The sequence below is a fragment of the Oppia nitens genome, unplaced genomic scaffold (assembly GCF_028296485.1).
Source record: "Oppia nitens isolate AA-2021 unplaced genomic scaffold, nextdenovo-longstitch-racon4-pilon3 scaffold38_pilon_pilon_pilon, whole genome shotgun sequence".
NCBI lineage: Eukaryota > Metazoa > Arthropoda > Arachnida > Sarcoptiformes > Oppiidae > Oppia > Oppia nitens.
In genome coordinates this window covers 430,327-447,500 of record NW_026533219.1, presented here as the reverse complement: position 1 = coordinate 447,500, position 17,174 = coordinate 430,327, and the positions used below count along the sequence as shown (strand labels likewise).

The window sequence follows — 17,174 nt, the reverse complement described above, 5'->3', positions numbered from 1 at the left end:
AATAAAAATTAATGTCAAAAATTGTCGTCTACTTTAGTAGTATATAGTATAGAATTTATATATAGATTACTAAACTATATATTATTATTATTATTATATTATGTATAAAATCAAAAAATAAATACAACATATATATATATATATACTGTATATATATTAATATAATAAATAGATATATCTATATTATTATTTTTATTACACTTAATATTATATATATATATATTATTATATAAATTAGTGTATTATTTTTTTAGTATTAGACATTTCAAGTGTGTATAATAATCTAATAATATGATATATATATATATAGTATAGTATAAATATGGGGTTTAAATATATATAATAATAATAATAAGTTAGTTTTATATTAATATACACTGTATGTGTATTTATCTAATATATAATTTACAATTTATATAAATAATATGATATAAGTTGTAATAGTAATAATACTAATACTAATATAGTGTAAACAATTTTAATAAATTTTAAACTATTAAAAAAAATTTTTTTGTAGACATAAGTTATATTAATGACTTGTAATAATTTAAATTAATTAATATATTTTTGAGATTAAATATATACTGTTTAATAAATAATTTTTTATTTGTAATAAGATTAATGATAAATTTGTTTTTTTTATTAAAAATATATTGTAATTTAGAAATTGATTTAATTTTTCTATTATTTTTACAAAAAAATAAAAAATAAAATAGTATTTGCATAATTTATTTTTATTATTTTTTTATTATTTCAGTATTTAATATACAAATTTTATTTATATTATTTGTATATCAAATGATTTATCCCATAAAAAAATAAAGGCAAACATTAACAACAAAAATTAGTTGTAGAAAATAAATAAATAAATCTAATATCAAAAAAAATAATAAATAAATAATACATATAAAATAGCAAAATAAAATTCATTGAAATAAAATACTGTTTAAACGACACCCTAAACATATTGCTTGTTATATAATAATAATAATAATACTGTAATATAAAACACTATTGATATATATATATATATATAAATAAATCTATATATTGCTAAATACTATAGTTTTTTATTTGTATGTATTTAATACTAAAATGTTTTGTCACGTAAAATCTCTACTCTATTGTTATCCTCTAATATATATATATATATATATATATAGTGTATATCGAAATGTTTTAGTTTTAATATACTATATATATATATAAACTGTAAATATATTTGGCTTTTCAAAGTTAGGATTTGTCTTTCAAATGTATTAAAGTTTTATATACAGTATATATATATATATATATTTACTGTAAACTTATAACTTATATTTATATATATAAATAGATAAAAGCATCGATTGATTTACATTATATTCACATCACGGGTAAAAGTAAATCCTATTGAAGTAATATATATATATATATATATATATATAATATATATAATATATATGTATATATATAATATATACAGTATTGATATATACTGTAAATACTTACACATATATATAAAACTAATGTTTACCCTATTGTTTAAAAATTTAAAATCACTATTTGCTAAAAAACACATTATTTTAATTTAGATTTTTAGTTTCACTGTTTGCACACTTATATATATATATATATACTGTATATAAATACTGTATATATATAATATAATATATATATATTGTATTTTTCTATACAGTATATCACAATAACAACAAAAAAATTTATATAAATAACTAATATATTAAATACCCGTATATTTATACCAAACAACAAACATATATATATATAGTATTTCATGACATTTATAAATAAAAAAAATTATTTTCAATTGTTTTAAATTGATTTATAAAAAATACTAAAAAATTTATTCTAGCATTAAAAATTAAATTGCAATTTAATTATTTATTTATTTTTAAATTTATAAACTTTTGTGTTATTGTTTTGAATGATAAATTGATTTTAATAATTTATAATCTAATCATTGATATATATAATAAAAAATTTATATTACATATACTGTATATATATTGATATATATTATAATTATTTAGAAATATCGAGATTTTTTGTTTTTGTTGTTAATGTTTTAATGCAAATAAATAAATATTTAATTAATAATAATAATAAATTAATATTAAAAAAACCCAAAATTCAATTAGTTTTCATAGTTTTCAAAGTTAATAATAATCAACAATACAAACAAACAAAAACAATTAATTTATATTAATAATACATATAATAATACAGTAACAAAAAAATATTTAAAAATTTAAGAAAAAAAACTAAACTATTTATACCAACAAAAAAAATCAAAATAAAAACTTTTTGATAATTTATTTAAATAACAACAACAACCAAACAAAAAATACTACTATTAATAATAATAATAATAATAATAATTTTTTTAAACCCACAAAATTATGACATATTTTATATATATATATATATATATATCTATAATAATTACCTCATATTGAGATCAACGCCTGTTTTTTGGCGAACTCTCCTAAAATAATAATAATAATAATAATAATATTAATGATATATTAGTTGTGTCGGGTTATATAGTGGGGATGGGATGGGATGGGTGGGGATTATGGGGGGGGGGGGTAACCATTACTTGATGGCCTGAATCATGTGAAGACCCATTTCCACACAACAGGCCGCGTGATCGGCCCGGGCTTCGGGTAAACCGCACACACAATAGTAACAGTCGCCCAATAGTTTGATTCGGTGACAGTTATTATCCTAAATATATATTTATTTTTTAAAATTATTTTTTTTGTGTCAAAAAATTAAGTAAATATATATTTAGATAATTTCATACAATTTTAATTAACCAGAAAACAACAATAAAATTATTTAATTAAATAATTGCATAATAAAAGATAATTTTTTTTTGTATTTAATCTATAATATTTAAAAACTCTATAAAAAACATATTAATGTGTTATTTAATAGCTATTATTATGAGTTTTTTTTTGAAAAAAATAAATAATTACTGTATAATTCAAAAAATTATAAAACATTTTTAATTTATTGTTGTTTTTTTTAAAAAAAATAAATATTATTATCTATATTATTATTATTATTATTATTTACATTATTATATCTATCGTTGAATTAAATTTTTATTTAAAAATTAATTTAAATATATGTGTTATTAATAATTTAGAAAATTTCTAAAAATATATTTTTTATATAATTAATTAAAAATTGAAAAAAATCTTGTATTTTCATTATAGTTATAAAATTGATAAAATCATATATAATTAGACACACACCCACACACCCCCTACTCCTATCCACACACCCCACCATAAACACATACCTGTGCGAGCTTATCAAATCTGGCAAACAAATCGTTCAATACTTTGACCAATTCCTGTGCTGAGCACCGGGAGGCCAGTGCCGTAAAGCCTTGTATATCAGCAAACAGTATACTATATATAATATTGAAAATATTGAAAAATAAAACAATTTATATATATATATATAAATAAATTTAAAGTATTATTTTAGTAGGAAATGGGCTAAATAGAAATTTTCGATAAATAAAAATAAATAAATTTCCCAGAGAAAATTCCCATAGAAATCTTACTTTATTATCCCTATTAGGATCCCTATATCTATAGCTATTGTAAATTATTATTTAATATATATTAATACTAATCTAATACTAATAACATAAATCCTTATATATATATATAGTTTTATAAAAAAATTTATTTGTAATCATTTAATTATATTTATTAATTTAGTTTATAATTAATTAAGCAGTAATAATATTTAACTTTTTTAATTAAAAAAATATATATATAAAAACAAGATAACTAATAAAAATTATGAGATAAATGTTTTAAAAAAATTAACCATGGAGATCCCATAAACGAAAAATTTATGAAATTAGAAACTTTCAAAAAAATCTATTATTTTTTTAAAATAAAAAACTTTCCTAAAAAAATTCTCTATTATTTATTTAATAAAAATTTCTATGTTTTTTTGCCAACACTAATTAATTATAATTAATATAATTAATAATTATGATTATTATTATTAATAATTATGATTAATTATTATTAATAATTATGATTAATTATTATTAATAATTATTATTAATAATTATGATTATTATTATTAATAATTATGATTATTATTATTAATAATTATGATTAATTATTATTAATAATAATTATTAATAATTATGATTAATTATTATTAATAATTATGATTAATTATTATTAATAATTATTATTAATAATAATAATTATTATTATTACCTGACATTATCATAGCAATGTATGTAAATTTTATGAAACTGTGTGGACAGTATGGACCTGTTGTGGTGATTGTGTTGTTCATCCTCTTTGGCCAAATCGCTGATTATCTCCATTGCCACAAATCGGGGCAATAGTGATAACAATAGGCGCTCCTAATTATACATTCAAACAAAAAAAATAATTATTATTATTATTATTATTGTATTTTAATATATTTAATAAATTATTATTAATAATAATATTGATATATATATATAAAAAATTTTTATATATAAAAAAATTTTGTGAATAAGTATAGAGAGAGAGAGAGAGAGAGAGAGAGATGAATAGATAAACATATAAATGTATTTCATATTATTAATAATAAAAATAATTTTATTAAAAAATTAAATTAAATATATTTTTTTAAAAATATTATATATATTCTATAATAATATAATTATTTTTTGTTGTTGAAATAACTAAAATATTTTTTTAGTCTATACTATTTTAGTATACAAAATAATATTATAACAAAAAAATTACCCTTAAGTTACAAAATACAGTAAAAATTGTTTTGCATTTTTTATTTTATTGTATTAATACCAAAAAAAAAAATGCTTAAACAAACATATTTTTGTTTGATATGTATATATATATATTATATACTATATATAAACTTATAAATATATATATATATTAATCTAAACTTTAGATATCTTTATCTAATTTTGTGAAAATAAATAATAAAAATATGAATATATTTTTTTCTACATAACAAAAGATAATTTTTTAATATAATGACTATTGTATTGCATAACAATAAAAACCATTTATATATATCATAATTAATATATACAATACAACTATACAAATAATACAATTTATATAATAACTGTTTAAAATTATATACTACTACTACTACTACTACTACTACTACTACTACTATAACAAAAATGTTATATTTTAATTAAATATATATAATATACTATAGAAATATTTAAAATTAAATAATTTTAAAGCAATTTTCATTTTTATTATTTTTGGTATTTATATATTTCGTTTAACACATATTTGTAACATATATTAAATAAAATTTTTAAAAAATAATTTTTCATATGATATCTAAATATTTAAAATATTTATATAATATTAAATTATTATTATTATTATTAATTAAAGTATAGCTAATTAGATAAAAATAAAACTTAATTAAATAGCTAATTAATATTGTTTTTAAAATATAGTCATTAATAATAATAATAATAATAATAATAATAACTTTATTTATCATAATTTATTATATATATATGTCATTATATGTGTCAACAATACTATTAGGAAAAAAACTATATATATATATATCAAATATATTTATAATTTATTAAAAAAAACACTGAGTTTTTATATCATAATTAACAGTAAAAATATATTAATGATTAATGATATTCATTGGGTTATACAGTATAACTGTATATAACTTTATTCAGGGTTATGGGGATATTCATAAACAAACGTCCATAGATAAGGGGGGGGGTTAGTCAAACAAATTTTAAAAAATATACTCTATATATAATAAACAAAATTTTAGTTGTATTGTGTGTGTGTGTGTGTGTGGGAGGGAGAGGGGGCGTCAAAAAAATAAGGGGGAATTAAGTGTATTAAATCAATATCCAAAACTTTTACAACAAAAAAAATAACTTATAAAATATTAGTTATTTTTTTGTTTGTTTTTTTTGTAAATTTTTTTCTGGAGATAATATTATTATTATTATTATTATTTAAGTTTTAAATTTTTTTTTGTATACCAGTAAATACCGTGTTAGTAAAAATATTATTATTAAATTATATATATATACTGTATATATATATATTAAAATATAATATATATATTATGTATTTAAGGTATTTATTTTCAATAATAATAATAATATAGCAACTAGTATTTAATGTACCATGTATAATCCTATTATTATTATTACTCCCAATAATATTATATGATATTATATACTCACAAAAAAAAATAAATATTAAAAATCCTCTTTTTCTCTATAAATTTCTATTAAATATATATATATATATACAAAATTTTTATAAAGATTTATTAAATTTTAAGTATATATACAGTATACATTATATATTATACATAGTGTGTACTGTATTGTATAGTTCCTGTATATGTGTGTATGTGTGTGTATCTGAGTGTGTGTGTGTGTATGTATGTATGTATGTATATGTATGTGTATGTATCTATTTATGTGTATGAATGTGTTTGTGTATGTGTATTTATTTGTGTGTATGTATATATCATATATAGGCATGTGTGTATGTATGTATGTGTGTGAATGTATGTATGTATGTGTGTGTATGTATGTGTGTATATGTATGTGTGTATATGTATGTGTGTATGTGTGTATGTGTGTGTATGTATGTGTGTATATGTATGTGTGTATATGTATGTGTGTATGTGTGTATGTGTGTGTATGTATGTGTGTGTATGTGTGTATGTATGTATGTGTGTATATGTATGTATGTGTGTGTATGTGTGTATGTATGTATGTGTGTATATGTATGTATGTGTGTGTATGTGTGTATGTATGTATGTGTGTATATGTATGTATGTGTATGTATGTGTGTGTATCTGTCAACATATAGATATCTTTTATTATGTATGCTTCAATTGAAAATGTATTTCATGTATATAATATTGAGCGAAAAAAAAATATTTATTAATAATATATTGAAATATTTTTTGTTGTTGTAAAATACCTAAAAAAATTTTTTGCTTATAAATTTTTGTTTGACTACAACACCATATCATATCAAACAACACTTACTGTATTTGAATAGAAAAATTAAAATTTACTAAATTATACGTAATATATATTAATTTTAAAACATTTAAGTTTCAAATAATATATATATATATATACAGTATATATATAAGTATAATAATAATATATTATTCATAATGATCTCAATTATTATTATTATTCATTGATAATATATATATGTATATATATATAATAATAATAATAATAATTTTAAATATTTCAAACATATTAGTGGTATATTAAAAAAATCAAAACAAAAAAAATATTAAAAACAAAAAAATTTCGAATAAAATATTCAAAAAAAAAAAATTATTATTTAGTATTAATTATATATATATAGAGATAAATACATATTCATATATTTTTCTCCAATTAATCCTATATTATAATATTAATATAATTTAAATATGTGTGAAAATTATAGCTAAAAACAAAAAATAATTAAAAAATAAAACTTTTTTTAATTTTAGTTTTTTTTCAAATACCTGTTTTCCGTTTTCCTTTTCCGTCTTATATCTGGTTTCTATTGAACGTCTAGTTTCCAGAAATGCGTTTCTTTGGGCACAATCTGTCAGATATTTTGTGTAAAGACTGACCAAATTTATACATAAATACAATAAGGCATTGGCTGTCATCTGTATAGATATATTAAATATATATATATATATATATATATAAAAATAAAAAAATTTTTAAAGAAAATAAATACTAATAATAATAATACTAAATATATAGATAGATATTATACTGAATTTTGTGTGTATGTTATATATTGATATTAGTATCAAAAATCAATATATATATATATATATAACTTTTTAGTATAATATAATAATAATAATAATAATAATAATAATAATAATAATAATAATAATAATAATAATAATAATAATAATAATAATAATAATAATAATAATAATACTGAAAAATATAGATACATATTATCAATATATATATATATACTAGTATATATATACCGGTATATATAGTATATATGATATATATCGACAACAAGAAAATTTTATATATAAAAAAATTTTTTTGTTATATTTATTTGTTATATTAGTATTAAAAATCAAAAAATATATATAACTTTTTATTTTTTTTTCTACTTATGATTGTTGTTGGTATGTCTCCGTCAATACACTCAAACATATATATATATACAGTATATATCAATATATATATATAGCATATATATATTGTATATTGATATAATAATAATACCAAAAAAAAATTGTCAAAAATTTTTTTAAGGTTATTAACATTGCTAATTGCTAACAGTGCAATATTGCTATTTTTTCAAATATCAATATAAAATAATAATAATAATAATGTAAATAAATTTATTTATATGATAATAATGATGATGATGATAAATTTTTATTTTTTGTTGTTGACAATTTATATAAATGTACTGTAATACATTACTATAAATAATTTTTTTTGCAGTATTAAAGTAAATATTTGTTTTTTATAATATATACGGTATATATATATGTTATAGATAGCTAACTACCAGCTAAATTAATATTAATGTTTTATATATATATATATATATATATATATATAAACTTATATATAAAAGGGCCTTACATTAATCTCGGGCATGGGGTTTTTGCTATAATTCTTAAACGGAGTGAGATACATTAATTTTGTAAAAAGTGTATTAAAATGTGATTTACGCGTGATACTATAAAATATTTAATTTTTAATTTTAATCACGTGATCATATATATTCTGAGATGTTTGCAAACCACTATGTCAGAACCTTACCTATAAATGATAGAAAAAAATTTCATCAACAATATTGTAGAGCTTAAATTGGAAATTTATGGGAAGAATTTTTTTTAAATTAATCAAAAAATAATTTTTTTATGGTTTTTCAAACTTGTAGAAAAACACATTATATAAAATAGTCGAAAATAAAATGACGTTATTTATGGACAATAGACACTTAATAGATAAAGATTTTAATACTATTACTTATTTTGAAAACAAAATTTTTTTATGTTAAATATTTTTTTAGATAATCAAACTTAATTACAAATTACATTATCGAATTAATATATTGCGTTTTTTATTATAATTTAATTATCTAAAAAAATATTTGACATAAAAAAATTTTGTTTTCATAATAAGTAATAGTAATAAAATCTTTATCTATTAAGTGTCTATTGTTAATAAATAACGTCATTTTATTTTCGACTATTTTATATAATGTGTTTTTCTACAAGTTTGAAAAACCATAAAAAATTATTTTTTGATTAATTTCAAAAAAATTTTCTTCCCATAAATTTCCAATTTAAGCTCTACAATATTGTTGATGAAATTTTTTTCTATCATTTATAGGTAAGGTTCTGACATAGTGGTTTGCAAACATCTCAGAATATATATGATCACGTGATTAAAATTAAAAATTAAATATTTTATAGTATCACGCGTAAATCACATTTTAATACACTTTTTACAAAATTAATGTATCTCACTCCGTTTAAGAATTATAGCAAAAACCCCATGCCCGAGATTAATGTAAGGCCCTTTTATATATATATATGAAAATATAAGATATAATAAACCGATTAAAATTGATATATATTTTTTTGAACAAATAATAATTATAATAAATGGTTTATTTTTTATGTGCCTCAGTTACTTGTTTAAATATTAATTAATTAATTATTTTTTTCCTATATATATATATATATATATATATATTAATATAGATTAATATATATATAGTGTATACAGTGTATGCAGCAAAACCTAATTTATTAAAACACATTTTTCTGTATATATATTATCCAAATTTGAAATTATAATTATCGTCTACTACTATGTATATAATAATAATAATAATAATAATATATTAATATTAAAATTTGAGACTTTATTAAAATTAATGATGCTAGTTAATGTTATTATTATTATTATTATTAAAATAATTATTATTAAATATTATATATATATATTTTTATTTTTTTTTGTAATTATAATTATTAGTTATAAATTTTTTTGTGTGTGTCGTTCATATTTATAATAATAATAATAATTATTATTATTATTTTAGTTGTTTTTTATTACAAATAATAAGTCTATAATTTCTCTCTTTCTCTCATTAATATATACAGTACTATCTATAATATAAAACCTAAATATACAGTAAATATAACAAATTATTATTATTATTTAGTTTAGGAATATTCTGGTTATAGATTTATATATATATATATTTAAGATTCTGTAGGGATTTAGTAGAAATATTTTTTTTTATTTTCTATAAATAACATCAAATATATATTTTTTTATACATATATGTTATATATTTGTTATATATAACAGTATTACCTGTATTTTATTTTTATTATTATTATTATCATATTATCACTAAATGAATTCCTAGTAAAATACAAATTGAATACAATATATTTGCCATATTTAGTTTAGTATTGAAATACATATATATATATATATATAATGTTATAATAAAAATAATATATATATATATTATAAATAACTTTCTTTTTTTATTTTATTTTTATTGTACTGAATATACAATATATATAAAATAAAATTCAAGAAAATAATAATAATAATAATAAAATTCATATTGAAATATATGTATTAATTTTATGACAATATTTGAAAATATTTATATATATTTTTCACTATTTTCTATACTTGCAATAAAATGCTACTTTATATACATATTATATATGTATATATGTATATATATATACATATATAGCTGTATAACAATAGTGGCAAAAAATAAAACAACTAGAAATGCATTATTTTTTTTGGTAAATAATTTTTTTACTGTATATTTATAATATGGTTTCGATAGCATTATAACAATATATATATATATAATATATGTATTAATATTAATACATGTATATTATATGTAAATTATTATCTAATATATCGTATTAAATTGTATTTATTAAATTTTATTGGATTATTATTTTATTTTATTTTTTCTGTTACTGATTAAAATTATTTAAATTTTATTTAAAAATAATAAGCACACACATAAAAAATAGTATTATATATCAATAAATATATTATTATGATATTTGTTAAAAAATGTGAAAAAAAATTTAAAAATTGATTAATAATATATAATATGCTAATAGATATTATAATCAATATATATATATATAATATATATATATATATACTATAAGTGACTACTCAATTGACTACCAGTCCTCCTCACTATCCATCCATCTATCTATATATCCCTAAGTGTCAGCCCGTGGGCTACTTATTGAGATTTTATATATATATATATATTAACCAATAGATACCAATACATACAAATAAAAAATAAAATAAAATAAACAGTTTTATAGATATAGACTGAATATATTCAAAAAAAATACAATATATATATATATATATATTAGTACAGTATATATAATATATAAGTACCGTATTTATATCAATTCACATATAAAAAAAATATTTATTTTATATATAATATAAAACTTCTAGATATATATATATATATATACTTTATGTATCAATACTTTATATATATTTGACAATATTGTTATTGTTATTATAACTTAGTATTAGTATTATTATTACTACTGATATATTATGAAAATTTTATACAATGTATTATTCAATATATTTTATATATATACATATACTGTATATAAATATAAATATATATATATTATACATACCATTCGTATAAATGCATTATTATTATTATTATATTCATTAATATTATTATTATTATTATTATTATTATTATTGAGAGATGTCTCCAAAATGAGATCAATCAGTGAACTGATGGCACCGCAGATGATACACCAGCGCATCGGTAACGGCATCATAGCATAGGTAACATAGACAATGAATATGATGTGCCAGACGGCCCCACCGGCTACCGACATCTCCAGCCGTTCCTCCCGGAGCTCAATACCGAAACCGATTTGGCCTATAAATACATATATAGTAATTAATTAATTAATTAATTAGTGTATGCAATATATATGATATATCATTATATATATATATGCTATAGTTTTTATTTGTTTAATATATATTATTTTATTTTATTTATTAGTTTTTTTTAAACTAAAAAATAATAGTAAGTAATAGAGAGAGAGAGAGAGAGAGAGAGAGAGAGAGAGAGAGAGAGAGAGAGAGAGAGAGAGAGAGAAAGCTAACATACATAGCATTTAAATATATTTTTTAATTAATTTTTTTTTAATTTTTACACAGAATAGCATTTTTCTTATGATATTTTTTATGATTTTATTTTTACTAATTTTTAATATATATATATATAATAATAATAAAAATTTAAAAAAAATAAATTTTATAATATAATAAATTATTTTCAATTTAATAGTAGATAAATATTATTTTTTTTAAGTTATAATCATTAATATAAATTGATATAATTTATTTTTTAAGCCGATTTGTTTTTTAATCACTCTATTATATATATATATATATATATATAAATTAAATATTAAGAGGAAAACTATTTGTTTATTTATTTATTTTTATTTAGAAAAAAAATTATAGATAACATAACATAGATTTATTTTATTTTTTGTATAAAATTAATTTTTTATGTATCCATAAAATTTAAAAACTACATATTTTTACAAAATATATAATAATTTTTCCAATAATGTCTATCCGTCCCCTAAATAAATATATAATTTTATTTAAACTAATAGTATATATATATTGTTTATTATATAATATCTAAAATTATATGTATATATATAGTATATATAATATGATATTATAAATCATGAAACATTATATATACAAATTTATATTTAGATTTTTAAAATTTAGACTTTATATATATATATATATATATATATATATATATATAATGAATTAAATTTGATTAAATTTATTGCTTATTTATATATATATATATATTTATATATATATATAAATAAGCAATAAATTTAATCAAATTTAATTCATAATATAATAGCATATTTTTTTATATATATATTATTTTATGATAATTTTTCATTTTAATAAATTTTGATAAATTGTTGATGTAGTAATAATAATAATAATAATAATAATAATAATAATAATAATAATAATAATAATAATAATAATAATAATAATAATAATAATAATAATAATAATAATAATAATAATAATAATAATAATAATAATAATAATAATAATTTATTATATTATATTCATAGACATCCTATTTTGTTTCCTATTACTAAAACTATATATATATATATATAAATATATAAAAAATATTTCTATTATTATTATTTTAATAAAAAAAATGTTTAAAACGTTGATTGAATTCATAAATATTACTATTATTATAAATAATAGTAAATAATATATTATTTAATGTGTGTATAGATTTTTATTTTATTTATTTTATAAAAAAAATCTTAAATTGCTAATTTTAAAATAAATAAAACAAAAAATATAATAATAATGCTGATAAAATAAAAAATTTTACAAAAATAAAATCAATATTTTTTTTTAAAAAAAATTGCTGAATGTTATGGGGAAAAAATTATGCAACAAAATTGATAAATTTAAATTTATTTATTTTTTTATATATTTTAATAATAATAATTTACTTGACAATTTATGCCATTTAGTCTAAACACATTTTATTTATTTTTTGTTATTCAAAATTTGTCAACTAAAATTTTTATATTTAATTTAATTTTCTTAATTTTTTTTTATCAAAAAATATATATATATATAACTACTTATCATTAACTATATATATATAAGTTATATATATATGCTAATAAATTTATGAATATATATATATATATATAAATTTTAAAAATTTTATTTTTATTAAATCACACACACATTAAATATATATATATTTAAAAAAATTAGTTAAAATAATTTCATGAAATATTTTCATAAGAAAAATACTATTCTGTGTATTAAAAAAATATGTTTAAAAATTAGTAAAAATAATTTCATAAAATAATTTCATAAGAAAAATACTATTCTGTGTATTAAAAAAATATGTTTAAAAATTAGTAAAAATAATTTCATAAAATATTTCATAAGAAAAATGCTATTCAATGTAAAAAAAATTTTAATAATAATTTTTTTTGTTTTAAAAAATATATTTAAATGCTATTTATATTAACTCTCTCTCTCTCTCTCTCTCTCTCTCTCTCTCTCTCTCTCTCTCTCTCTCTCTCTCTCAAAATCTATGTTATGTTATCTATAATTTTTTTCTAAATAAATAAAAAATAAATAAATAGTTTTCCTCTTAATATTTAATATATATATATATATATATATATATATATATATATAGAGTAATTAAAAATAAAATCGGCCTAAAAATAAATTATATTAATTTATATTAATCATTTTAACAACAAAATTAATATTTATATACTATTAAATGGAAAATAATTTATTATATTATAAAATTGATTTTTTTAAAAATATTTTTATTACTCTCTCTCTCTATATATATATATATATACGATATATATATATATTAAAAATTAGTTAAAATAATTTCATAAAAAATTTCATAAGAAAAATGCTATTCTGTGTAAAAAAATTTTAAAAATATATATTTAAATGTTATTTATATTAGATTTTTTTTTTCTCTCTCTCTCTTTCTATATATATATATATATTAAAAATGAGTTAAAATAATTTCATAAAAAATTTCATAAGAAAAATGCTATTCTGTGTAAAAATTTTTTAAAAAAATATATATTTAAATGCTATTTATGTTAGATTTCTCTCTCTCTCTACAAAAAAATAAGGTCTACTAACTAGTCTAAAAAAATAGACAATTTATCAAAAAAATAGGGATAAAAGTACAGTATATAATAAATAATTTATTTATATTATATATATACAGTATATATATATATATATATGCATACATACATACCCTGTATGTTAAATATAATCCACGTAAAAATAGCGGCTAAATGTAGATAATTGTTGGCAAACCGTTTCCAAACAGTTATTACGATAATTAATGATACATTGATGACAAACCAGGGAATGTTATATAGTATACGATATTTTAGTCTATTATGAGAAGCATCCGATGCTGACGATACTGATGATGATGATGACAACGACCCGGTAGTAGTAGTAGTAGTTATAGTAGTATCTGTGGCACTGGTAGTTAGAGCACCGGTAGTAGTATTAGTATCATCATCAGCAGCACTGGTAGTATCACTGATAGCGTAAATGATTAATAGGCTTATCTTGAGTAGTATATCAATGATGTTCAAAATGATCAACGATTTTTGTCGCTGTCGATGGGAGTAGCGCTGGTAGGCTGCCTCCAGATGACTGTCCTTGAAATCGTTGGTTAATTTTGGCAATAGTATACCTTTATAGCTGACTGACCAGTCGCTAGTGTGCGTCAAATATAGGGTAGGACTGCTAGCACCGCCACCACCCCCACCACCTCCACTACCACCAGTTTCACCGCCGGCACATTGTTGGTCATCATCATCATCGGTGCCATCGATGATTAGTCCGCCGCCGCCGCCGTCCATATCTTTGGCTCCGGTAGTTGTTGTAGTGGTAGTAGTAGTAGTAGTAGTAGTAGTAGTGTCCGGTTGTTGTGTTTGTTGGCACAAATCTATGGCATTGTTAGCTAACATACTGTCCTTTTTTGCCGACGACAACATACTATTGTCATCGACTAAACCACTACCACAACCACCACCAGTACTGTTGCTTATGGACAGCACCGGTATGTCTACCATCACCGCTGCCGCTGCTTCTGCTGGTGTATTGGTTGTCTTTGTTTGGCTTTGTTGTCGTGGACTACACCTAACACCAGTGGATCGGTTGTTGTTGTTGTTGTGGTGATGATGGCTGTCCTCGACATCCATATTAAGCTCTTCTCTAGACTTACCAAACAATCGGAGTCTAGTCTTATGTTTTCGTTTGTTGTTATCATCAGTTGTCGGCGTCGGCGACCTATTCTTATGGTTAATAATACTATTGGTGACCACAATATGCTGGACAGCAATCGGTTGGTCGCCATCTCTGGCTATTATCTCGTCGACAACAATATTGCAACACTTGTTGTCGTTGTTGTAGTTGTTGTTGTGGTGATTATCATCCACACCGACACCACTACCACCACAACCATCACTACCTGTTGTTGTTGAAGATAAGTGTTGTGACCGAGACTTACATAACATCTCATTTGATAAATCTATTTAAACAACACTAACAACTAAATGGTTGTTATAGTTGTCGCTGTTGTTGTTGTCGATGAAGAAGATTATGTGTTTATATATATATATATATATATATATATATATATATATATAATGTTTTTTTATCTTATATTAGAGACACAGAGATATTTAATCACCAATTAATCCCTATATTGTCGACAACAACGACGGCGACGACGATCCAGAAAATAGTTGAAAATCCATTGTTTCTATTATAGAGAGAGAGATAAAAAAAATTGTGATAAAGAGAGAGACTGAAAGAGAGAGAGAGAGAGAGAGAGAGAGAGAGCGAGAGAGAGAGAGAGAGAGAGAGAGAGAGAGAGAGAGAGATTTTCACCATAATATTTATTATAGCAATTAATTATTTAATGATTTATTAAGTTAAGTACTGTTAATAATATTTTAGTAGTAGTAGTAGTAGTAGTAATCAAAATAATAATAATAATTAGAGACACGATATAGGAATTTGTATTATTATTATTATTATTATTATTATTATTATTATTAAAGTTATTATGTTTTGATTAGAAAATACATTATCTATTAAGTCAATTGTTAGTCTATAGTATAATATTAAGAAAATATTTATTGTATTTTTTTAACTTTTTTTATTGATATACTACTATATATATTAGTGTATAGTAGTAATGTATTATAAGTATATATATATAATTTATATATATATATATTAATTTCTGTATTATTTGTTAGTTTAACTATAGTATTATAGCCGATAGGATATAAATGATATAATAATTTATATATTAGTATATATAAGTATATATCGTATATATTGGAGTTTTTAAGTGATTTATTAATATTTATTTATAGTATAAGTATATTAATGTCAATTATTATATACAGTA

At 18.4% G+C, this 17,174-nt stretch overlaps 1 protein-coding gene across 1 annotated transcript in view; it reads right to left on the bottom strand.

The window, feature by feature from the left end:
• The window catches only part of LOC128957181 (adenylyl cyclase 78C-like), a gene marked incomplete at its 3' end in the record, with an annotated part of 29,255 nt that extends 12,958 nt beyond the window's left edge, over positions 1–16,297 (bottom strand). Inside the window, exons 1-7 of the mRNA XM_054302903.1 lie at positions 14,991–16,297; positions 11,824–12,029; positions 7,561–7,710; positions 4,263–4,414; positions 3,314–3,425; positions 2,603–2,730; positions 2,450–2,488 (exon numbers count right to left, since the gene is read on the bottom strand). Coding sequence (XP_054158878.1) covers positions 2,450–2,488; positions 2,603–2,730; positions 3,314–3,425; positions 4,263–4,414; positions 7,561–7,710; positions 11,824–12,029; positions 14,991–16,269 — 2,066 coding nt within the window. The remainder of the gene's footprint in view (positions 1–2,449; positions 2,489–2,602; positions 2,731–3,313; positions 3,426–4,262; positions 4,415–7,560; positions 7,711–11,823; positions 12,030–14,990) is intronic.
• Positions 16,298–17,174: the final 877 nt, after the last annotated feature.